The sequence below is a fragment of the Lissotriton vulgaris genome, chromosome 1_1 (genome assembly GCF_964263255.1).
Source record: "Lissotriton vulgaris chromosome 1_1, aLisVul1.2, whole genome shotgun sequence".
NCBI classification, from domain to species: Eukaryota; Metazoa; Chordata; class Amphibia; order Caudata; family Salamandridae; genus Lissotriton; species Lissotriton vulgaris.
In genome coordinates this window covers 1671533307-1671560350 of record NC_141685.1, presented here as the reverse complement: position 1 = coordinate 1671560350, position 27044 = coordinate 1671533307, and the positions used below count along the sequence as shown (strand labels likewise).

General features: G+C 40.1%; 1 protein-coding gene across 1 annotated transcript in view; it reads left to right on the top strand.

Moving 5' to 3' along the window:
• The window catches only part of LOC147751043 (uncharacterized), a 157098-nt gene extending 135009 nt beyond the window's left edge, over positions 1-22089 (top strand). The window contains exons 21-27 of the mRNA XM_086932165.1: positions 4811-4900; positions 6640-6678; positions 11123-11158; positions 12481-12615; positions 13440-13556; positions 15709-15999; positions 22015-22089. Coding sequence (XP_086788291.1) covers positions 4811-4900; positions 6640-6678; positions 11123-11158; positions 12481-12615; positions 13440-13556; positions 15709-15999; positions 22015-22089 — 783 coding nt within the window. The remainder of the gene's footprint in view (positions 1-4810; positions 4901-6639; positions 6679-11122; positions 11159-12480; positions 12616-13439; positions 13557-15708; positions 16000-22014) is intronic.
• The last annotated feature ends 4955 nt before the right edge of the window (positions 22090-27044 follow it).

Here is a 27044-nt window from a genome sequence, read left to right as displayed (position 1 = left end):
CATTCAAAATCTAATACAACACCTGTGTCAAAACCGGGCTCATTCAGCATACTGCTTAATCCCAGATGAATTGAGCCTATGGGCTGATGACATGGAAGATGTTGCCCATACATCAATTCTAAATATGGAAACCCAACTGGACTACTCCAAACTCACTCACACCGGTTCAAAAAAGACCCATGTTTCCATCTGTTAATCAAAGATGGATCCAACCCCTTCAAGATGAGATCTCTCCTTATCACCCTTGGACAGTTCTAAATGGTTGAATGTCAGGATATCATGTCACATTAATATTTTGTTATAAATATCATTTACAAAAATAGCATCTGGTTGGGTGTTGATTGTTTATTAGTAACACCAATAGGGCGATTTTTTAGGACATCATATTTATGTCAGATGGTATTCTAATATGGATACTGTGGAATCATACATTCTAAACAGGTGTTCTCCATTAGAGATTTCATGACTTTCATGCAAAGCAAACTATGAACCTTGCAAAAAATTCTGCTAGACTCAGGAAGTATCTAAATTCATCCTGCCAGCTGAAGTTGGGGCATATAAAATGGGTTTGACTGAACCATGCCTACAATTAAAACCATTCCCTTTCCCTTTTGCTCTCAATATTAGGGCCTGTGCAAGCATGAGTTCAGATCCCATCCTTGTCGCCAAATGAAAAAGTTTAGTAGACAAATGTCTTGTAAAGTTCTTTATCTCTTGATCATTATCTCTTTCTTGCTGTTGTTAACAAGAGTTTGATGGTGTTATATACAGGACGTTGAGCAATTAGGTTTGCATTGTTTACAAAATATAGTTAAAAGCAAGATAGATTATGTTTATTTCTCAGACTTAGTTATCTAGACATACTTTAAGGTGAAAGAATTGGAGACATGGGCCTGTTCACAAACTAGTATTGCTAAACATATAGCAAAATGCTATTCACAAACCTATGTGCAGAGATTCTGACACTCCAATCTTTTCCTGTGCTGAGATCTCTGCTCCTACTGCAGGGTCTTCACACACGCAATTATACATTTTTGTAGTGAATGTGGAAGGGACAGATGGGAGTGATTGGAAAATGGGTTTGGTATTAGGGAGACAAATATTGGGTTTTTAGAGATGGATGTGCGGCCACCCACAAAAAGAGTAAACAAATCGATATTCACAGACTGTACTTCTAAAGTTACTACAGTCAAAGAGGGACCCAAAACAGTATTAAATTACTCCAGCTCAGAGCTGAAGTACAGCACCACACATGGCCAACCAGAGGTACTGCAACTTACTCCTGTACAAAATAATGGAGGATAGGACTTAAAATAAAACCCATTAAGAAATATTGTAAATTAAATTATTTAAAATAGTTAAAAATGTAAATAAATATAATTTAATGTTAAAAGATATCTCAAATAATAAATATTGATTAACTATAAAATATATTGATTACATTTCTTTAAGTTAAAAACTGATGTACCTTAAAATATAATTACAATACTTTTAATCAATTCTATACATCACTTTTCGGGATCACTGACATAATATAGAATACAAAAATATAGACTTACCAAAATATCGTTGACAAAATATAGAATGCAAAAATATCGAATTCCTATCTACAAACAGGTAAGTACAAAAATATCGAATCAAAAAAATCGTTGTAAAAAATATAGGTAGTCAAAATATCGAACTTTTTTAAATGTCTTAAAAGTAATTTAAAATAATAAAATAATAAATATAATTAACTAAAACATACTTAAATAAACTTAAGATTAATAAATACTTAATTGAAGTAAAAAAATAAATAAACATACAATTTTATTTTTTAATACATGTATATATATTACCGTAATATTAATAAAAAAATATACAACATTTTCACAGTAGGATAGTGGGAGGGTAAAATGTACTATTACCACTCCAGTGAGTGCAACAGTAGGGAAAGCGTTGGATAGCGTAGGGGTAAAAATTACTATTCCCACTCCAGTGAGTGCAACAGTAGGGAAAGCGTTGGATAGCGGAAGGGTAAAAATTACTATTCCCACTCCAGAGAGTGCACAAGTAGGGAAAGCGTTGGATAGTGTAGGGGTAAAAATTACCATTCCCACTCCAGAGAATGCAACAGTAGGGAAAGCGTTGGATAGCGTAAGGATAAAAATGACTATTCCCACTCCAGTCAGTGCAACAGTAGGGAAAGCGTTGGACAGCGAGAGGGTAAAAATTACTATTCCCACTCCAGAGAGTGCAACAGTAGGTAAAGCGTTGGATACCTTAGGGGTAAAATTACTATTCCCACTCCAGAGAGTGCAACAGTAGGGAAAGCGTTGGATAGCGTAGGGGTAAAAATTACCATTCCCACTCCAGAGAGTGCAACAGTAGGGAAAGCGTTGGATAGCGGGAGGGTAAAAATTAGTATTCCCACTCCAGAGAGTGCAACAGTAGGGAAAGCGTTGGATAGCGGGAGGGTAAACATTACTATTTCCACTCCAGAGAGTGCAACAGTAGGGAAAACATTGGATAGCGGCAGGTTAAAAATTACTATTCCCACTCCAGAGAGTGCAACAGTAGGGAAAGCGTTGGATACCGTAGGGGTAAAAATTACTATTCCCACTCCAGAGAGTGCAACAGTAGGGAAAGTAATGATTTAATTTAATACATTAATAAAAATAAAATAAATATCAATACCAATAAAACATTAATTAAAATTAATTAGCAATTTAATATTATGTAATAGTTAATTAATTATAAATACAAATAAATATTAGTTATTAAACATTAATCTCCTATTCATAATTAATTAACAACTAATACATTTTCAATTACAAAAACGAATTAATAATAAATATTAATGCCAATTAATAATTAACAATAAATTAACTATCAATAGACAAAAAGTATTTTAATATGTAGTCAATTACAATTACATTACTTCCCAGCCTATTCCCCTGTAAACCCACAACCCTCTGCAGAAAATAAATTAATAAAATTATCATAATTATCAAATAATTAATTAATACAAATGATTTACCAATTAATAAAAATTAATTAACAATTAAAAATGAATTAACAATAAATTAAAAATCAATACCAATAAATAAAAAATATATATTTACTTAATTACAATTTAATTGCTTCCCACCATATTCCCCTATAAACCCACAACCCGCTACGAAAAATAAGTTACAAAAATTAACATAATTATCAATTAATCAATTGATAAAAATGAATTACCAATTTAATAAAAATGAATTACCAATTAAAAATGTATTAACAAATTCAAAATGAATACCAATAAATAAATACAAATATTTAATTAATTACAATTAAATTACTTCCCACCCTATTCCCCATTAAACCCACAACCGCTACAGAACTAAAAAGCAAAATTAAATTACAAATTATTATTAATTGCTAAAAAATAATATTTAATTTAATATAATTAAATTACTTCCCACCCTATTCCCCTATAAACCCACAACCTGCTACAGAATCAAATTGCGCAAAAATTAAATAACATAAAATTCATGACTTAAAATACATTAAACATACATTACAAAAAGAATGTACACTTTTCACCCATATACTAACATACAAAACACTTTAAAAAATTTGATATTATTAAAAATGTTATATTATTAAAAATTCGATATATTTTAACACCTACTTCGATTATTTTGACTTCTATATTTTGACAATCGATATTATATTACTTACCTTCAATTCGATATTTTTATCCACTGTATTGTGTCGATTCGATATTTTGTCCATTCTATATTTTTACTTCGATATTATGGCCATTCTATATTTTTTTTCGATATTATGTCTAGTTACCTCACTTTTGATCATTATTACTGCACAGTAAAAAACATTTTTACTTTCAGCAAAATCATATTTATTTATTTTAATATATTTAAAGGTTTTATTTGAATTTACATCAATAGTGGCATAGCATTCTTTTGCATTTGTTCTACATTTAAAGTAAATATATAAAATGAATTTGCAGTTATATTATATCCTTTTTTACTTTACCCTATATTTAAACATAGGGAGGCTGCAGTTGAGGTGGGGATCTCCATATGGTAAAGTATAGGGAAAAGTTAACAAGTTCATTAAACTTGGAAAAAGTTAGTAAAAATAGTTTTATCTCAAATATTACTGTACGTTAATTGCATTGTGTTTTTTAAATGTAAAACAAAAGAGACAATGCTGTAACACTATTATATTCATTTTGAATACAAGCTTTAGTTAATTTAAACACATCAAATACAAAAAAAATCTGAAGTTTGAATTAAAAATAAATTCCCAACTAATGGGAAAAAATATTTCTTTATGTGTTAATATTTATCATATTAAAAAATGTAAAAGAATGTATATACATTTTATAAACAATTTTATATTTATTTTTAAATTTTAAAAAGTTGTTAAAATAGTTTAATAATAAGAAAATAAATTCAACATTAAATGATATTCATTTATATTTCAAGTATTGAATTAAATGTAACTTTATTTCTTATGAGGTTTTATTTTAAGTCCCTACCTTCATTATTTTCTACGAAAGAGTGTTGCAGTGTTGGTGGTTGGCTATGTGGGGTCCTGGGATTCCTACTGTTTTTTATGGCAGCAGAAACTTACATTCATAAATGTGTAATTTCAGTGTTATACAATGCCAATTTCAGCGACAGCCTAACCACAGGTTTGACTTTCTGATCAATGACTTGGTGTTCCTTGAGCGAAAGGTGATCTTTAGGATGTTTTATGTACTGTCACAACAAGCAAATACATGAGAATAATTTAACTGATCATTATTTTGTTAACGCAGGTTACCAAAGGACAGAAAGGTGCTCCTGGACCTATGGGTCCTGCTGGACCTCCTGGACCAATGGGGCCACCCGGCATTCCTGGAAATCCCGTAAGTTCAAATGAATGCAACTTTATTGCTAATTAAAGCTAGAATTTGAAGTACTCTTGATAGCCTTGGAAACTGTACCCAAATTTGTGGCTAGCTAGTGACTAGGCTATTATTTGGTGCATTTCAAAAACGAAGGATGAAAGAGTAAATATTTCCTGGCACATCATGCTTTCCAAACCAGTTACCATACCAGTGAAATATTTATAGGAACATTGAAAAGTTTGGAAGCACTTAACGGTTTTTAAGTATACAAATGAACCTAAACAAGTTTTCTGGATTTTGATATATTGTTCAACAAGAAGTAACATGGATAGCTATTCATAAAGGAGTCGCAGACTTTCTATTTGTAATCAGTTCTAATGGTATTTATTACTTTATTATGTTTGTATGTTTTTTTTTATATTTTCTCCAAAATAAACTGTATAACAATAACTATTGTAATTGTTTTATAATAATATTCTTCTTATAATTGTTGTTATTGTTAATATTGTTAATATTATTAATACGTAAAGTTTTCTTTTTCACAGAAAAGTTCATATTATTATTTTAAATGCTTCAAATCAAATGATATTATAAATTGCCGTCTTAGTAAGAGTCCGTATTGGTCAATTTTTCTTCTCAAAATCCTTCATAAGTATCAATCCAATCATTTAGTTTCCTTCTGGCAGCCAAAGTTATCAATCTTTAAACATCTGGCGCGTATTTTGCATGTTATTCTGCTTTTCCAGGAAAGTGGATACAGTAGAGGTATGTGAAATCATAATTTCACTGATTTAGTTTTTCAAAGGTGACAAAGTTTCACAGTTATTTGTTTTTTAAAAAGGGTTCTGGCAACAAAAGTAAGCTTGACATGCTTTAGCTACTGCAAGGTTTATGGTTTGTGCGAGTTTCTTTTTTCCACACTCAATTTTTTAACTACTACTTTATGAAGTTGGATAGCTTTAAAACACAAGGATTACTACTTCTTAATTGAGAGCACTTATGGCCACAATTATAGCTATAGCTGCCTAGTAGTTAAAGGAGTGGAATCCTGCTCCAAATAGAGCTCCATGTCTAATAGGACCTTTGGCAACATAGCTGGAGCACTTGCAACAAAAAACAGAGTGATAGCCTAACTACCATCTCCTCTTAGTATGGCAAAGTGGTCAGACTATTTTTCCTTTTTAAATGCAAGCCAAAGTCCTGATCTGAAAAATAAAGAAACAATGCCTTTGACGTTCTGAGAGTTCAATCCCACTCGTGGAAGATATTTCAGTATTTTTTATACCCACCACTGGAATGGTTTGAAGGCAGTCCCAGGGATGGAAGAAGTTGATAGAGGGTATGTTTGAATATCACTATAAATAAGGTTCCCTCCTTCCCTCAGCCCTCCCTCCGATGCCACAGTCCTGACTTAGCTAAAAGGACAGTGGCTCAGATGGTGGAAACACAGCAGTTTCCTAAACTATAAATGTTGCAGGGAATTAAGAGATGGGTGAAGGGGGCATTTGATGAGTTTTTGATGAGACCTCTTTAGAACCAAGACCCGTAGCCTGTGACAGCCGCCTCTAAATTTAGGTTGAGTAAAATTGACATTAGGGGCTTATTAGTCTAAATGGCCCGAGTGTGATATGTAGCAACTGCTTCTTTCTAAAAGATAGCTTCACTCCCTGTGTTCAATCTTCATACCCAGTTGACTTTTGTATGCACCTGGTGTTTACATTGTTATACATGTTAAATTCCTAACTTTCTTCTTGAAGGGAGTTCCCGGATTGCCTGGCAAAGGAGTGGAAATCAAGGTAATTATGCATGTGTAATATCTTTTTTTGACTGGTTGATGGACAGCTTTTTATGAGATATTGAATTTATGAGATACTTACTTTTTCACACAACCCACTTGAAAACCCTCCAAGGAGTTAATTTCACAGTCAATCAATGGCCTCTTGTTTTCAGAAATATGGGGGTCATTAGGATGGCGGACGGACTTAGGGGCCCATTAGGATGGTGGGCGGATTGCCCCCGCCAGGCTGGCGGTAGCCACCGCCGGCCTGGCGGGGGCAATCCGCCCGCCATCCTCACATAAATGACCCCCCGCCATATTAGTATGGCGGGGGGACCCGCCGTGGACGGAAAGACCGTCCACCACTTTTCCGCCCCAGGCGCTTTGCGGCTGGGGCTGAAAAGGTTTAATATGGTGGGGTGCACACGGGTGGTACCCCCCTGTATTTGCATTAACAAAGCAGCAGGCACCGCCCGGTGCCTGCCGCTTTGTTAATGCAAATGCATTTGTGCATTGTTAGCATTGTGGCGGGCGGTGCTGAGAGCACAACATGTGCATCCCTGCATGCACCCCCATGCACAGAGGCAACAGGGAGCCTTGTGGTCACTGCCATGAAAAGGGTCACAGTGAGGAAACCCGTCATATACTTGGCGTTGCTGCAGCAGCACATCCAGCACATCACAGCATCACCCTGCTGCGCCACCGCTGTGGAGTCAGGGATCCTCAGTTTTTGAGGTGGGCCTGTGGCTGTCACACCACTACATTTATAACAATGTGGGTGACCTGCCATCACGGGGGACCACCGTACTCGTAATTAGGCACTAAGCAACCGGTCAATGTTGATTCCGCCACAGTGCCTAGTCTAATCATGGGTCCCACTCTGTGACTCTGGGCAATAGCTTGCTTAATCTCCACAACGGCCCCCAGCAGCGCTTGGATGCCTGGCTTCACCTTGGGGGTGCCCAGGAGTGGACATCTCACAGGAAAGCCAGGAAGGGTTCCACAGCGGTATGAATACAGCGCTACGAGACCTCAGGGTAGAAGTGCGCTATATAAATACAGACACATTCACATTACATTTACATTTACATTCAACAGAAAGTGTTATTTAAAAATCGAAATCATCAAAAATATTTTTAGTTCATCATAATCTCAGAGGACCATTACACCTGGCAGCAAAAGTTGTTTTTATGATAAAAGTGGAAGATAGAATCCGTCCCTGAGTACATAACTCACATGACGTAGGTGAGATTTAAACCAAAGCGTTAGAAGCACCTTTTATTTCAGCACTAATACATAATACCTTTAGCATAGTAAGCACTAAGAACAGTGGCTACCTTTATTATGGAAATGTTCCATGTAGCTCATTTCCATAGAAGTCAAATGTAAAATTGCTTCTTGGAAATAGTCGTGCACTCAAAATGACTGTGAGTGCTAATTGGAAAAGAGTGTCTGTAAATGATCAGACTATATGAATTTACTACCAATGTGACATTGTGTCTTCAAAAAATCCTTGTGTACTAATTGGGGCCTCAAAATAAATGAAACAGTGATAAAACGAAAACAGTTGCAAAACAAATATGGCAACTTTACACATTTTAATCCTCTTGCCAAAAGTGTATATTATCCAAACAAACCATCTCAACTTTAAATCTATTTATACAACCAACGTGTTGCAACCATTTCTTTTCAGGTTAGCTCGTGGGAAACAGATTTAAAACATTTATCTAGTCAAAGTACAAATCCACTATGTACATATGCCATACAAAAGTGTGGACATTTCAATGTCACAGTAAGTGAAAATCCTACTTCCCCTATAATCATATAGTTTGATACATATGTTAAAGGAGCAGAAAAACAATACAATTATTCACCGATACTCCATTCTTATCAATGTATCTATCAATACTAATTATGCAAAGATAAGAAATTTGCAAGAACACGTGTTGTGTAGGTTTGTTAAGATTCAGGATTAAATGATACGTTTTATACAACCATTACTGGAATTGAATGGAGACTAACCATCATGTCTGAGTTGCTTTTTGTTCGAATTTCAAGAACTAGATGTAACAAATGATTTGTTTTGATTCCTGATTTGAACAAACAGTCAAATTCAAGTTAATTTTTTAATGAAAACTCTAAAGGAGTTGTGCCCACATGCATCAAACTCCCGTTTTGCGATTCCAAATTTGCGATTTTTACCGAATCGCAAATAAGGAATCGCAAAACGGGATGCATTATTGAAAGAGAATAATATTTGCGATTCGGTAAAAATCGCAATTTTTACAGAATCGCAAATATTATGCGAATTCCAATTTGCGATTTCGCAATTCCCATTGATTCCTATGGGCCAAAAGGCCCATAGGAATCAATGGTAATTGCGAATTCGCAAATTGGAATTCGCAAAATGTTGATGCATTCCATGGGTGCAGGGGGGGTCCAAAGGACCCCCCCTGCACCCCTGAAATGTATTTTAAAATGGATGTTTCACACACACATGTCCCACACACATGTCCTAAGGACATGTGTGTCTGTAACATGACAGTGTTTAAAATGCTGATTTGAGCATTTTAAACATCTTTTCGCAAATTACCACGAGGTTCAACCTCGTGGTAATTTGCACTTGCAATCTTTAAATTCGCAATTTTTTTAAGAATGATGCATTGCATTTAAGGAATCGCAAAATTGCGATTCCTTAAATGCAATCGCATTTTGGAAAATCGCAAAATTAGCGATTTTCAACAAAAAATAATGATGCATCTCAAAAAGCATTTTTGGAATCGCAAACGGCCGATTTTAAGGAATCGCACCGTTTGCGACTCCAAAAATGCTTGATGCATGTGGGCAGAAAAGTATTTGTCTCAATGTTTGAGCACAGAGTAATATGTTTAAATGCTACTGTTCATACAAGAATGGTCTTTACCACGATTCTGAACACTTAAATTTTTTTGTGAACAATGGAATATGAAGCCCAAGGAGGAAATAATCTCTGTATGTTTATCATAGTTTTTCTAAAGTGGGAAAGTGCGAGTTAGAACTCATGGTTTTTGGTTACACTTTCAGCACCAGCCATAAGGCTAGATCCCTGTACTTTACTTCACTGGTTAGAGTCTCATCCTTTTCATACATGTTAAAAGACATCTGTTAACATCTCTTCTGTAATCCACAAAATATGAGTCAGCGCCTTCTTGGTACTTGAAGTGTGGACACATTTACATACGTCTGATCCAACTCCATCCTTGATGGTTGTCTTAGCAATGATTTAGGGATACTAACCCTATTGTCTTCCAGTATATTTCTTGACTATACCAACAGGGGCGGGTTAGGAGGCCTCCAAACACTCCTCTGTTCTGTAACCCAATTATTCTCTAGTGAATAAGCAACATATATTACTAGCAGTGGGAAAGCATGTATCAGCAGCTCTGTAGTCTGTTGTCATCAAGGCTATTTTGGTCCTTTCCCATACATTGGCTATTGTGTAATTCTTGTGAAATACATGTTTCACTCTGGACCTTCCTTCTCTCATCTGCTTATATTGACAGCACCTAAAGCACTGAGAAGTCTGTCAGATGGCGGGGCTCCTAATCAGCAGTGGCTTCAGGGGCTCATATTATACATTTATGCATTAAGGAGCTCATTATGATGTCGGGTGGAATTACTTCCGGCCGACACTGACTTGTTAATGGGACCAAACACCCGGTTTGTGGTCCTGACTGCCTCATTAGGATGAGACAAACACTTTTCGGTCGCATTCCTATATTTCACAATGGAAGCATGCATTATGGGTGTAAACCGGCTGTTCTGCATGCTCCCATAGTGAAGTGGGAGGTACGGTTCACCCCTGCCTGCCACAAGGTGCGGAATCAACGGGGAGACACCATAGATGCCCCCTCGGCCTCCAATCGGAGGCCATGCGCAAAAGGGGCTCTGCTGGGGGACCCCAAACACACTTTCCAACATGGTTTCCATCTCAGACAGACCAGCATGGAAGCAATGTCGGAAACCTTGATCGTAATCTCAAGGGTGGAAAGATCCACCCTTGAGAATACTTGCCAGCTTTCAACTGGCGGGCGTTGGAAGCCAGCCGGAATAACCGTCTGGTTTCCTTTCCGACCTCCTCCAACATAATAAGGCGATCGGAAAGGAAACAGAGCGTTACGATGCACCCCTAAAGGCTCCAACCACAAGTCAGAGCCTTTACAGGGCATATAGTAATTGGCCCCTCAAGTGTTTTAGGAAAAAATAGAAATTTCTGTCAGAGGTAGTGCACTGTAGATATCAAGGTTCTACTTAAAGTTCTATTAAAGTTTTGTTAGAATTCAAAACCAAATTAGGCATCATATCCAAGTGCCCCCACCCTACTGCACCCTGCCACAGCAGCACCCAATTCCTGTTTTTCGTAAACCATGTCTTCCATTCTCTGCTTCCAAATAACTCATATTAAATGTTAATTTGCTTTTCAGGATCTGGAGAAACTCTTTGAAGTGTATGGAATTAAGGTAGGAAAATCCCTTAACATTCAAGATAGTGCATTACTGGGCTAGGTTAGGAGATAAGTTGTAAGTTTGAGGCATGTTTGGAATTATGAAAGCACATCTTCAAAGAACAATTTCCAGTCTCAGGTAAAAGGGTATTTATTTCTTTATCAGCAGATTTAAATGGTATAGCTCATAACCACATGATGCCATAGAGGGCAGTAGAGAAAGAACAAAATACACAAGAAATAAAGTTGAAATTGACATGTTCAAAGTTACATAAACAAAAAAACCAATACATGTGAATCAAGGGAATATATGACAAAAGTTAAACAGCAATGCATTAAAAACAACAAATGTTACTCTAAAGAAAAAACAAGCAATACAGACAAACAGTGAGTAAAAACCTATTATCACAGAATCTGTTCTTTAGTCCGAATCTGACTAATGTTGCATCTGGAATTGGGGGTCGAAATATGTTTCCACTTTACTCCTCCACAGGAAGTGCAAATCAGGATCTGCAGAGAAATTACGTTTCAGATCTTGGAGGATTTCCCTCTGAAGGACTAGGAGAATGTTCTACCTTTTTTAAAGATTTGTCTTTCAAGGCATAGAATGTTTTTTCTTAGTAGGGAGTGATGTACTCCAATAATAGCCAGCTTTTGTTGGCGCTTGGTGATCTTAGCATGGCCGCTGACACGTGTCTGTGAGTTATTCTTTTTCGTTAGTGTGCACTCCAGTGATCTACTGCATTTTATTACACAATAGTTCACCACTTTATAAGATTGAAAGTCTATTTCGGAGCAAACAATTAAAAATTTTGTATTTTTTACTCTAGATATCTTGATAGAAAGAATCAATGTGCTGGCAAACTGCACCAGCGATGTAATCCTTACAAAAATCAAAGAAATGTAGAGCTAAGCCAGCTATATGGGAACTGAATTGGCAGCAGCAATCCAATGATATTTTGTCTCGGTTAGAGCAAATTAATGTGTTCATTCCCTTTTATAAAGTGTCAGAGAAACCATAAAAGGGAGCCTTGTGTTAGCAGGATGCTACTTTAGAGAGTCTAACCAGTGACAGTTGTGCAAAAGCAAATACTGTACTGTAGGTACAGGGAAGTACCGGTAGTGTGATGAAAAGGTTCAATGGTCCAAGGTAAATGTGTCAGAAGGCCAGTCAGCAAAATGTACCCCAAATATTACCTGCCTGGAGATTAGAGGGGTTTCCCTGCAGAGAAACACATCATGGGGGTGAAACATTTTACTTTACTAAAAATTGGGATTCATTTTGTTAAAATTTTGTACAAAAAGTGCTTGAGTAACCATTCTTCTCCTCTCTTCCAGATGGCACTGCTGAAGGAGCTGACGGACCATTTGCTGCAGCACGGGGTGGAGGAGGTACTGCAGCAGCTGACCAGCTCCAAGAAGGACCGGACCTCGAAGAAGAAACTTGCACTGAAGCAGGACAATGATATTACCGTGAGTGCCTGGTGCCATGAGAGTACGCACATCTTAACCAGGATGTGCGCCATCTTGCCACAATTGTTTTGGGGTTGAGGGGACGCTGTGGTGATGTCAGAGACTGGTCGGTCTCAGCAGTAAGATCTCAAAGCTTTTTGGATGAATCTACATCTGATCTGAAGTATATCCAGGGTTTAAATCCTCCAGGCGTTGTATCTGAGGTGGGTTTACTCTGATATTGTGTTCAGATGCAACGTTGCGCTAACAGAGTATCGGGTATATAACTATACTTCCACTGTTTCATGAGTTAATGCTGTTTGAACATTGTAACTGGAACCAGTTTATCAAGGTGCTGCCATTGGGCACTGTGTGATCCTGGCGTTGGCACCATTTATTCCGACACAATTCCTAGGAAGAATTTCAGTGCAATTTTATTTAGTTCAAATTTATTTGTTCTTCATTCTATGAAATTAGCATTTTAGGCCATTTCAATTATTATATTAACGTGAGTTAAGGTTTGAATTATTATTTGCTGTATTATTATTAATTCATTGACATTTTATGTATTATATGTAGTATTTATTTCTGGTATGGACAGCTACTTTTTTAAATTATTTTGTAATTTGGGTGACTTCACCTTGAAATTGATGTTCATGGGTATCCTCCTTGGTTGGCCAATAGCGCCTGACACTGCTATGCTGCTCATCATTATACCAATCTCCTAATTTCTTCGTAATAATACAATGGCTAGATCTGTCTCGTTGAGGAAGAAGAGCAGGGATATAAGTGGAGGGTCAACATGTATTTTTACTATATGTAAAATCTGTGTTTTATTTCTTCAGGGAAATTTGAAGTATGAGGTGTCAAGCGAACCCATCATGGACGTGGAAGAAGATGAAAACTCAGAGACTGGGCAGATCTTGACCAACACGATCAGTTCCTCACATCGTCCTAAAGAGGTATACTGTACGAGATGGATTTAAAGGGTCCATTTAGTGAGAAAATACTAAGAGGATTCCAGAATTTCCTTTTTTTATTACACCTGGTGGCAGTTCTGTCCCATTCCTGACAGGTTTGTGGCCTTGGCATGATAACTGGCCATCTCTTGCCTAATCATGGCAGCCATTCTTGATGTATTGTTAGTATCCTGTCACAACCTGGACTCAGACTGCGTTGAGAATATTGAGGTCCGTCTTTCCTTTTCCTCCCATGGGTCAGTTTCCCTGTGGTGACCTTAAGGCTAATAAGAGGACTTGAGCGCAAGAGAAAAACCAGCATTTGGAATGCAATACGTCTCACATTTTCGAGAGTTTAACCTATTGGCATTGTACATGACAATGCCTTTTATTCATCTGTTTAGAAAACTCACACATAAATAAAAGGCATTGTTATTCACAGTACCAATAGCTTGAACTTTTGACCTTGGAAGGGTGGTGGAGGCGGTCAGGTGGGAGGGGTGAGATGGCGTTGGGCACGGCTTGGAAGATCCGGGAGTATGGAGTATTAGCCAATGGCGGCCACACACCTTTATATGCGAAATGTGCAGCTCCCCTCTGCAGGCGAGTGGCGGCTATTGGCTAGAACTCTGAGAAAGAAAGAGATGGCGGCCACTATAGTTAAAGCTGACCGTCGTAGCAAAGTAAATAAAGAAAGGAAGGCAGCCGTTACAATCAAAGCGGAACCCCCTGGCAAAGTAAAGAAAGAAAGGGGCGCTGCTGCTAAAGTTAAAGTAGACCACGCTGGAAAAGTAAAGAAAGGAGCACAGCCGCTATAGTTAAAGCGGTCCGCGCTGCCCAAAAATGTAAATATCAATTAAAAGGTGCAAGTTGGTTTTGACGCAGTCGCCATTACTAAACAAGCTGGTTTTGTAAATATGACATGTCTGCCATTACTAACAAATATAGAAGCGGGCGCTGTGCTGCGTTTCAGGAAAGTAGGTTATGGGTGGATGGGTGGAATAGGCAAAATCATTCAAGAAAATAGTGCTCACAGACCAAATAAAACATAGCGAGTAACAACACAAGTGAAAAAGCCAGTCATCATGGGAGGGTACAAATGTAGACAAGGCGGTACTAAGGCGGGATTACTAAGCCTATTCATGAATCAAAAGCAACTATTTAGAATGGACAGTAACAGGAGCCAACTGAAAAGATGGGCGGAAAAAAGGCAGAGCTTCAAGTCCATACCTGAATACAGCATGCGTCGCAGTGCAGCGCATGCGCTGCCCAGGCTCGACCTAATGATGTGTGGGAGAGGGAAAAACCAGAAACTTGATTTTGCAGCGGGTTTCTGGAAAACCCAGACTGGAATGTGACAGTAAAGCGCCTTTCGCAAATTATCAAGGGTCGACTGCGTCTCAACCTTGGGAGAACAAGTGCAATCAGTGGGGAAAGCACCAAATAAACGCATATATTTATATATTACCAAAAGGTTTAAATACTCTCTCACCCAGAGCAGAGTGGAGGCAGACTGTTATTAGACCCAAAGCACACCTGGATTCCCAACCAACACATGAAGTAGGAGGAATTACACTCCGGCTTTGGCATGGGAGAAGCCTAGGAGAAGGTAGACACAACGGGTGATAGCTAAGTCACTGGAAGGTATGTAAAGGAGAAAGAGCAAAAGGGAAAAACAGCAACGGTGTTGGGGCGAACGGGACAAATAGTCGAGTGTGACCTGAAGCCCATATATAAAAATACTAGTCAGTGAAAATAAACGTCAGTGTTACTACCATGAAAAGAACACTACTTACAGTCTCACAAGATGCAATTGTGTGTTGTGATGTGACAGAGGAAAATGGCTATACTAACAAACATGAGCATATTCAATATGATTTTCTCGCAATATGTGAATTTAACCCCATGTATTCTGAGTCAGGGTAGGTTTTTATGTTTATACTATTACAAACAACAAACTGGCATGGCATTACCCAAATATGCAATTCCAAAGAAAGTAATTTTATATTTACTACCATTGTTGAGGGTGGGCAGCGACAACATGACACACTTGAGGCTTCGCCTCGCATGAGTCATCATCATTATTTACTGTGTTTGTTTCTTTGTTCCTGCCTGCTTTCCTCTCATGTATATCTATTGTATTTTTCTGATAAAGGATTTGAAGGATACCAGAAAAGATTATAAGAAGAAGAAACCCCGACCTGAAATTAACAGTGACCCCAAAGACCTAATTGTCAAAGATGTGACAATGGACCAACTGGACATTGGTCAAGAATTGCTAAATGGACAAACAACAAGCGCTCAGGAGCTGTCAATTACACCCACAAGCCTTCCCATCCCGGAAGAGGCCTTAACAGCCTTAGATAAAAGAACTGCTTCAGTCATGCAGAGCTCTGTAGAGAGTGTTCTTATTTTAGAAGATCAACTAGTAACTCTGGTGGAGAAGGTAAGTTTTAAAATATTTTAAAGAAATTTGAAAACAATAGATGAATTTTGTACGAAAACCACTGATCAAATATTCCTTCTTGTTGTAACATAGCATTATTGCCACAATAATTCATGGAATCCTCTCTGCTCCCTTAGTACTTGTGTCTGCTGTGCCTACTCTAAAATAGTTTGCATGATGCATTATTTCAAAGAAGGTATTTGGATATGACTTACAAGAGTGCACTCTCTCATGCTGACTTCACATAGTTTTACAGGAGTACGCCTGGTAAGCTGCCATAGCTGCAGGTTCCCTTGGGTAATTCAGAGAAACATTTGCAAATTCACATTTATGACTATGGAAGACATTCATTTAGTTTAAATGTATATAGTTTACCTTTACACATGTGAAAATATATCACAGTAGTGCAATTTAATTTTAAAACTTGTCTTTTAATCCATGGGGAAAGTATTTCCCCATGGAGAACATCCCACCTTTACATGCCTACTCATTATAGGGGTGTCCTTTTCTATTTTACATCCTAGAAACAAATGTTCTCCTGCAAAGGACAGGATTACGGGCCTTATTTTGAGTTAGGTGGTAATGGAGTATCTGCCAAAATAGGCAGATGTGACGCCTGCCCAACGATTGGTTCCCCTGACATATAGGAGAACTGATGTCAGGAAATTCCCTCTCTCATCTGCCAGCAATGTGACATCAGAGGAGCCACATTGCGAATAACTCTTTAACCCCTTGCATGCTGGTGACGGCTCCCGTCCGTCATTGCACACAGTGCTCGTGTGCTGATGATGGCCGGGAGCCGTCACGACCACGCCCGCGATCGGAATGTGCCGCACAGGAGCGGAATTCCGACCGCAGGCAAGGGGTTAATAGAGGGCAGAGTACCTGAGAGCTTGAAACTGACATGGGTGACAAAATTGTCAAAGAATCCCTCTTTGACCCCAGTAAAGGTATACAGTTACAGGCCAGTTGTAGCGGCCCTTACCCATCAAGATCTTAAGAAGATGGTAACAAAATGTAGATTACATTTCGAAGCCCTTGGCCTGCTCGGGCAGCTTCAATTTGGGTTTAGACAGTATTGAAGTACTAAGATGGTTCTATTTGATGTCTAAGAGCATCTTCTTGAGACTGGCAGGCCAGGGCACTGTTAGTGTTTCATAAAGCTTGGTCACTTTCAACAGCATTGATAATTGCAATTGGCTACAATTGTCGGAGTGGTATAGGTAAATTCACATAATTGATTTGACTCTTTCCTGTCCAGTAGAGTATTCTATGTAGTTAAGGACAAACCATGTGCTTCAGCTGCATTCTCATGCAATGGAGTCCCACACACTTTCCAAAACCCCTCTGCTTTTTAATGTTCGCATCAATTCCTTGCATGATTTGCTGGTAGCAGGATAGCTAATTTGCCATTTATATAAACAAGACTGATCTGTTCCTCCTTGGCTGTAGCAAAAATGCACAAAGTTGGTCAAGATTCACGAAGTTTTTAAGCTGGGACTTTACTTGAGAGCTAATGGTCAGTAGTTACCTGTACACTGAAGGCCATGATTACCTTCTTATCAAGACCTGTGACTATTATAGCCACAAGTTGGACAGCCTTATATTCTTCCCGCTGGAACGAAATAGGCCACTGTAGCTATAGTTGGTTCCTGTATGGATTATTTCCCAACTATTTTTGATGCAGCTTATCAAAAAGTAATCGAATGCTCACTTAGACCTGACATCCTAGGCGTGGTATTCCCCCCAAACTTTCTGCACCCATTCTGTTTGCTGAATTTATATTTATTGGCTTTAGGGCTCTATGCATTTTAACTCAGCTAACCAGTTTTAAAGTGCTTGTGCTCGCTCCTTCAAACATGATAAAATTGGCAGATTTAATTTACTTATAAGTCCCTAGTAAATAGTACTACATGTAACCAGGGCCTTTACATGTAACACTACTAGTGGACCTGTAACACTTATTGTACCACTCACAGTAGCAGTAGTTTAAAAACATGTCTCAGGTCTGCCACTCCAGCCTATAGTGCCGTTTTAAATAGCCATTTTGACCTGGCAAAATAATACTTTTGCCAGGCCTAAGCCTTTCTTTTTAATACTTAGAAATCCTTAGGTAGGCCCTACAGACTCATAGGGCAAGGTGGATTGTATTTAAAAAGGTAGGATATGTGAATATGTTTCACATGCCTTGACAGTGATAAACTCCTAATGTCGTTTTTCAATGCTATAAGGCCTATCTTTCTCATTCCCTAACACTGGGTAACCTTATTAAATTTAATAAGTGCTAACTTTAGATTGGGAGCAGATAGAGATATGCTGTTTACACACAAATTACTTTTAAATCCTCTTTATTGGTGAAGGCGGATTACAAGTTACAATTTTGAAAATGCCACTTTAAAACATTGGCATTTCCTACTCCCAGCCAACTGTGCCTATCTGCTAGTGTCCTGGGTCACAAAACGGTGAATGGTCCTGCTGTTGGCGGTCTGTGTATTGCTTCCAGAAAGTAACACAAAAGGGGTTTAGTGTGGACAGGGTGGCTGGGGAGGAGGTGTGCCCATACTCACCTATACTTCAAAAGGCTTTGGCCACTGTACACTGAAAGGAACCTGACATTAGGCCTGCCCTGCCTTTTGTTAGTCTTGACCGTTTGGAACCTTGACCAGGGGAATAACTTTCTAAACCCCGATGTGGGGTTATGACAGGGAGTCACACACACAAAAGCTTGCACCTGGTATAAGTATTGTACCTCCAGAGGCACTCATCAAAACATTCTTGGATCTGTAGAAAATTCAGAAGAAGGTCTGCCCTGCAGCCAGAGGACTGAGTTGCTGCTTGAAGGACTGTCGTGCTGTCTGAAGAAGAAAGACTGGACCTGCTTTTCTTGCTCCCAGGCTACCTACACTAAGGGTCTGTTGGCTGACCTCCTGTGTGAGCTATAGGGACACAATAAGGTTCAGTGGCCTCACTGCAACTGCCCAGCTGACCTGCTGCAGCTGGACCTGCCTGGACCAGTAACTAACTTACCAGAGACTTGCTGCTGATCTCTGCTTTCCAAGAGGAGCCTCCCAGGTCCTGGACCATTGGCTAGTATCAGAGAGCGCTCCTCCTAAAGAAAAGATGAAAACCCAAAAGTTTGGGCTTGTGTGACCGTGAACAGGCTCTTTTGCGCTGATGCTCTTCCGTCTGTGAAGAACGCCACTGTGAAACTGCAGCCGAGCCTGCTTTTCGCGCCAACAAAGGCGGTCTACAATGGTCAGCAATGCGAGACCTGCACTTTGTGTTACAGCAACCAAAGACTGTGACAACCACAAATGTGGAGCTCCAGCGACAAACATCTTTGTGCTACAATGACTATCTGTGATGCTTGGCCTGCTCTTCACTCTGAAGGCATCCTCCTCACGTCCTTCTCCTGCGTGAACAGAACACATTGAGCCGAACTTAAGAAGATAACTTTCAGTGGGACTAACTTGGTCCCTTTATCCAACCCTCTCTCCATCATGGTAGGCCCGGAATTGTGACTTTCCACCCGGTCTACAGTGACCAGATGACCAGGAGTGGTGCTTTGTACTTGGAGGTGCTGTGTCACTTAAACCTATTTAATATCTCTGGATTTACTGATTTGATTTTAGTTTTTCTGGTATCATTTTTTTTAACAAACATTTACTCTGTATATATAAATTGATTTGGGATTTTTTTTGGGTAGTGTTTTTACTTTATTACAGTGTGTGAGCTACATGAATGCTTTACACATTGCCTTTAGGTTAAGCCTGACTACTTTTGTGCCAGGCAACCAGAGGGTTAAGCGCAGGTTAATTTAGTGCCGTTTTGTGGTTCAGCCTGACAAGGATAGTGGTTTTTGCCTGAGTGGGGCTTCCACCCCTACAGCCAATAACCACATGTGTTACTCTGTTTCTTTTCTCACGCTGTGGCAGGTTTGGTGCACTATAAGCACGTCAGACAGACAATTCAGAGGTTTCACTGTCTCCACATCACCACTTGGTGATGATGTACATAGGTATTCATCCATCTGGGTTGGAGCAATGGAGATCTATGCTGAAACACTTCTTACCAGGGCACATTTTGTGGGTAGAGGATGTAATAGACCTCATGGTTAAATGTAAACTATTAGAGGAAAAATTGCACAAATGGAATGACCTCCGACCAGAGTTATGAGAGTTAAATAGTCGGGATAGGTTTATGAAAGAAGTAAAAAGCTACCTTTTATAGCACTGTAGCCATATGTCGTGTTTGTATTTGCTGTTGGGACTTGGATACCTAAGGTTTTATGGTGCCTTTTAAAATATTTCACTTGACATCCCTTTTTTGGGCAGCCCCTCTAACATCATTCTTGTCAGCTCCGTTCATGACTGAGACAGGAAGCACATTCTGGTGGGCCTGGACCTACTTAAAGTTCGCTACACCCTTGAAGAGGAGAACTCCCAGCATTTCAGGAATGTTTCTTATTTTTTTTGGTCTTTTGTTGAAAAAACAAACAAAAACTATTGCTGACTAGTCCTCCTGACCTCCAACGTATGGCAAGCCAGAAGTAAATCTTTTCTTTGCCAAAAGATATACAGCCTTGCTGGTTAACCCCTTTGCCGCAGGGCTAATTCCCCTGGTGTGCGGGGGAAGGGGGGCCGCGTGCCGCGCCGCGGTGCTTGTGACGAACTCGGCTCGTCACGCAGCCTGGTGGCGCTGTGCTCATGACGAGCTGAGCTCGTCATGACCACACCCGTTTATTTAGAACGCTCAGCACAGCAGGGGAATTATCCCCGCTTGGGAGCGCCGCGGTGGTCATGACGAGCTCAGCTCGTCATGAGCACTGTGCCACTGTGTCTCATGATGAGCTGAACTCGTGATGAGCACCAAAGGTGTTAAAGCACAGTCTGCACAAATTCTCCACCTCATTAGTGGGGAATGCTAGGTTGGTGGTGCTGCCACTACTGGGCTGTGGAGTCAGTGCCTCTGCTGACCCAGCCACTAGGTGGTTGACCACTAAGCCCTAAGAGAGGGCCTAAATGTATAACCATTTTATATATGAAGATAGGGTGCGGTGGGTGGGATAATGATAACCTTTGTTGTCTTAATTAAATCAAGATTCGCTCTGCATGTTAATTGTAGAATCAACATTTTATTTCAAGCCTGTATTATGCATGTATAAATCTTTACATAACTATATTGCTCACATGCTTTACTGGTCTTATTTAGGTAGTAATTTGCAAAGGTGTTCTCATTTGACCAATCTGCCACTTTCATGATTTCAGAAAGGGTTCCACCAGCCCAAAACCCTTTGCTAGCCATTTCCCCTGTAGCTGAATGTGCACCAAATTTGGATAAATCTATACCTGCCACACTCATTATTGCTATAACCCACCTAAATATTGTGGTGATAGATACCACTTTATGTGGTTTCACATAGGATATTAACAACTGAACTTCGCCAATCAGCTCTGTATTGTATCATCCTTTGCTGTATACTTTCATACACCTTACCACACAAAGTCTTAGACAATCCTGAAATGAAGAATAGAAAACATTCCCAGACATAGTTTTTGTTCTCTCCCAAATATCGGAATGTACACCATTTGATGTGTAAACTCTGTTACCAGTCTCTAGAACATTAATGTCTGATTCCCTTCTAAAAATACTAAGCATAGGAGGGTTGCTAACCTCTGAGACATCTGTTTCAGAGAGAGGTCATTATAACCTGGCCATGAAACAAACAGTTTGAACACCAAATTAACGTCATGTAAGGAAACCCAACGAGCCTTAGGTGGTCTCTTAAGCCTAATGCCTTTCATAATTCTACATATTAGAGGGTTGCCTCCAATTGCGTTGCCACTCACCAAGGAATGGCCAGCTGATACACCTGACCTATGACAATTGATACTCTGTTTGAAATAATTTTGGCTAAATAATTTGCCAAATCTTTTACAGGAGCCACAGGATCTAGATTCCTTTCCATGCACCAACCTCTCCATTTGTAGAAAACTCCTTTATATCTATTTCTAGTTCATGGTGCCCATCACTCATCCAATCAATCCTTATCCTTTTCTGAAAGGCCAGAGTATCTTCCAGAACCCCTGACATCCTCCAAACACGAAGGGTCAACATTCCGTCTACCACTAAAGGATGTTCCTCTCTTTCTGGACCCCCCGTCAAACCTGAGGCACTGGTATAAAATGAGGTTCCTCTACAGAAAGCTCAATTACCCCAGGGAACTAAACTTTTGAAGTCCACAATGGGGTCACTTGGACCATTCTGCACTTCTCTTTCATAACCTTCAACAACACTCTCTTTATCATTGCAAATGGCGGAAAGCGTAAGCCATCTCCACCAACCTTCTATCTGGCCTTTCAGGAAAGGCTAAGAAGTTACCGGATGATCGCAAAGTGTCTACCTGAAAACCTAGGAACTCTAAAGTCTGACTTAGTACCAAAACCGACTTCTCCACTTTCACAATGAAACCTAGATCTTCCAGAAGATCCCTTGTCATCTGTAAGTGTTCCAGTAACTGTTCTCTCCTGACCCATTAACAAGATGTCTAAATAAATTATTAAGCGATGATCATCTCTCTCTCTCTCAAAAAAGGCAACAATGGGTCGTAAGACCTTGGTGAAAGACCATGGAGCGGTGGATAACCCAAAAGAAAGACAAAAAAACGGGTACAACACAACTTTCCATCTGAATCTTAGATATTTCAGCGAATCTGCCCCCATAGGCATCGTGAAACACACATCCTTCAAATCTAGTTTTCTAGCCTTTCCTGTCCCTGCAGAACTTCTTGTAAAAGATGGATACCAGCGCTCCACAGGCCACCTGCTAGTGTTAATTCTACTTTTGTTTCCATTATCTTCCACATTTGGAATATTTTAACAGTTAGGGGCTGTGTTGAGGGGAATGGGGTTCTCATTTTTAGTTGCGCCGCATGCAGTTACATGCCTTTTGGTCCGCCGCAGAGAAGCTGATTGTGAGGAAAAGACAGGTTAACTGCAGTTGATTTTTTTACTCACCTCCTGCCCCAGCCGCCATTGTGAAGATTAACGCTCTAGCGCTTCCTCCTTGCTTCGCTCTTTCAGGAGCATGTCAGCATGGAGACGTGCAGCAGGAGTGCGGCTGCACGCCAAAGGCATGCCAAAGGCAAGCCCATCTGCACCCATCCACACCTGGATGGTGCCAGATGGGCAGATTGAAGCGAGCCCTCCTAAAGTACTCTAAACTAGAGCTGTTGGAACTTGCCACCAAGTTTCCCAAGATCTGCCACTGCATTGTAGACCTTGATTCTACAAGAACTAGGTGTGAGAACTGTGGGTTCTCACCTTTGAATTCATTAAAGGCAGTGCAGATTGCTAGGTAACACGTACCTCTAACACCTTGGCCAAGTTCTTCTCGATGACCTGTAGGTCTTTAGTCAAACACAAACTGGATGTGTATGAAATTAAATAAAAATGTATAATAGACGCGCTCTACTACCCTGGTATGCCTAGGCGCGCAGGCTTGCAAACTGGGCAGTGCCAGGTATGAGCCTGGCCATGGAAATAGACTCTTAGAGATTAAAAAGCCATGTTTTTAGTTTTTTCCTAAAGCAGAGAAGGCCTGATTACTTGGGAATAAAGGGAGGCTGTTCCCGAGACGGGAGGTGCTGCCAGTAAAACTTCTTCCGCCCCATTTTACTTTTTTTTACTAACAATTATATTACAAACTGTTTCTGAGCAAAGGGATAGTGGCGGAAAGTACCATTGAAACCAAAGCTTAAAAACTTGGGGGCCTTCTCAATGAAGAGCCCTGAATGCAATGCATAGGGTCTTAAACTGTATGCACTTCTGAAAAGGTAACCAATGGAGAAGCGGGAGGGCAGCTGAGACTGATTCTATTTTGGATATGCCTAATAACAGGTGAGCGGATGAGTTCTGTAGGATCTGAAGCTCATTTAGACTTTTTCTTCCTACACTTACACTTTTTGGAAGACCATCAGCCTGATGCGATATTCCTTACTGAGACTTGGCTTATGGAGGAGTGATCGCTGGACCTAGTACAGGCTATTCTGTTAGGCTTTGCCATAGAAAAGCTGGAAAGACAAGTACAGAAAAGGAGTGGAATCTCAATAATTTGCAAGCAGTCAATACAGTGTACTTTTTCCAAGCTTAGCATAGAGGGAAGTGAAGCAGCCTTCTTTGCTCTGGCTCTGACTGGTAATTGTATGCTCTCAGGAGCCTTGATGTATTGCCAATCCCAGGACCTGCCTCTAACTTGGCACTTTGATATTCAAATTTCATGGCGGTTGGATATTTGAATCTATATATTTAGATGACTAGACTTTCCCTACTGCTTGCAGACCCTTCAACATGTAATGTTCCCCACACAGTTTGGGCATACACTGGATCCTGTCATTTCAAACGGAAGTGCTAACGGTTGGAGCACCTATGGCGCAGAGAGTACGATCCTGTCTGTAAAAGGAACTATATATATATATATATATATATATATATATATATATATATATATACGTCAGATGATTACTTTGTATGTGCCCCTCAACTCACTCCTACATCACAAAGAAAACACCTCAAATGGTCAAAGCCACTGGCCAAACATCACAATGGCAATAATCAAAACTCAATACATCACCCGGTGCAAACACCGCATCTCACCCACTCCTGACTGGGGAAGGAAACACTTGGGGTTTGAGAGCCTCAGCAACCAGGGTTCCACTCTCTGAGGTAGACGCGTCTGCCTCACTCAGATTCCAAACTCCCGATTTCCGAGTCAGCAACCCTCAGCTTTAACCACACCAGAATTCTGGGAGTAAGAACTCTGCGAGTAAAACTGGGACCTTCTGATACCGGCAGCCGGCAGACAGTCCCCTGCTGTTAGTCCTTCCAAAAATCAGTGTGCCAAACACACGTCTCATATGAAATGGCGCCTTACACAAGGTGGTAAAAGTGGACACATACTTGCCCAAAGATTTGATACATTTGTGACCGAATAGGAGTCCATCGAGATCACCTACCATCTCCTTCTTTACCAAATCATCAAGTTTTTAATTCATTCTCACGAGGATGGTCTTTTTCCTCTCAGAAATAAGTCCTGCAATGACATTAACCAACTTACAAATTGCCCTTTGCCTCCAACAGTTCAAAGTCTATCTCTGTGTCCTTTAAATAGGCCACCTTATCCATATCTAATATGCATGCTGGAGGGCCCAAGATGTCTATAAGTCTGTCCTGGCATTGCTGTAGGCACCATTCCATGTCTTTTCTTGGGTGGTTACCTGATTTGAACAAGACAGTAATAGGCTCAGGGTCCTGATCGGGGGTATGACATACCTTATTATCTATAAATGGTCTGGGACATTCTGCTCACATCAAAATACCATGCTGTCTCTCCAGTAGTTTCCTTACCCACAGTTTGATCAGTTTGGCCACATGTGACAAGGGCCACCATTCTGAGCTGTGTAGATGTCTTACGGCTACTGGGCTAAACGTATTCTTCCACAAGAGGATCTTTTACTGGTTTTGAGGTTGTGGGACACTGTACATTATCCTTAAGACTTTCAAAAGCATCTAGCCCTTCATCAGGGTTGAAAATAAACCCATCAAATTTCATATCATCATAGGCATCATAATTATCATCCAGGTTGAATAAGTCCTGGTACCTCTTTTGCGGCTAAGGACACCCCTCTTCTTTGTGCCGCTACGGACACCACAAACCTTTGTAGTGCTATGGGTACCACAATTCTTTGTAGCCCTAAAGCTACCACTTGTAGATGTCAGGGGTTCTTCCCTCCTTGTGACTGAACAAGATGAGATATTTAAATTTCAGGTCCTGTGCCTTCACTTTGTAAGGCCTTTTCACTCTTTTTTTTGTAGGGTTTGTAGGTATGTCTTCCCCAGAAACTGAGAAATACTCCTCCTGCGTTTAGTCCTAGCTGCCTCCAACACTTCCTTGCTAGAGGTCTTTACCCCTCCTCAAAGTATCTTTTAAACATCTCCTCACTCACTTCTATCTGGGGTATTACCTTCCTTTCTTCAGACATTCCCCTTTCCAGTAATGATTTCCACAGCAAGTTAAAAATAGAAGCTGATCTCAGACAGTCCTCATTCTATGTTACCAATTACTCTTTCTATTCAGAGGGACTGCTCTGCTATCAGCCGGAGTAATGGAAAATGTTCCAATCACTATTGCGGCTGAGACGTCCTATACAAGGGAGGCATCGCACACATTGTGCTTCCGGTCACCTTCCAGCCCCCAGCCTCCATTCCCGTCCGTGACTCCATGCACTTCTAGTGCATTGGAAGCGCACGGCCAGGGCACAAGAATAATTTCACAGTCAAAGACTGAGCTGGACAGTGACGCAAATTGAAACTGGGTGCATGCAAGCCTGGGAAGCTCCGAAGTTGCGAAGCTGCTTCTCCCTTGAAGATGGGAGTGTGCAAGCTTTAGAAGTTCAGAAACCACGTCTCCCTTCGCACCCGCCTATCAGCAAGAAGCGCTCCTCGCCTCAAAGGAATCCTGGGCTGATAGTATCCTTCACATTAGCAGAGTGCTCGCAAAGTTCCTGGGGCCTCATTTATGAGGCCGTGCGTCACTTTTACGCCGCCGGTGCGTCACTTTTTGTGACGCACCAGTGGCGTAAAAAATGTACCTTGTTGCGCCATATTTACAAAGTGACGCATCTAGGTAGATGCGTCACTTTGTAAACCCCTGCCCCACATTATACCTGCGTCAGGTATAATGTATGCAAGGGGGGCGTATTGACGCAAGGAAGGGTCGTAGAAGTGACGCAGTGAAATCTATGAGATTTCACTGCGTCACTTTTAGGACACTGTTGCGTCAAAATCTTGCACCTGCTTCACAGCAGGCGTAAGACTGATGCAGGCCCTTTCACATGGGGCTTGCCCCATGTGAAAGGACGCATTGCTGGAGTTGCGTCACTTTTGTGACACACTCCAGCAATGCGTCACTTTTGCGCTTACAGATACGTCACAAATACTGACGTATCTGTAACTCCTTGCGACATGATGCGTCATACATTAAATATG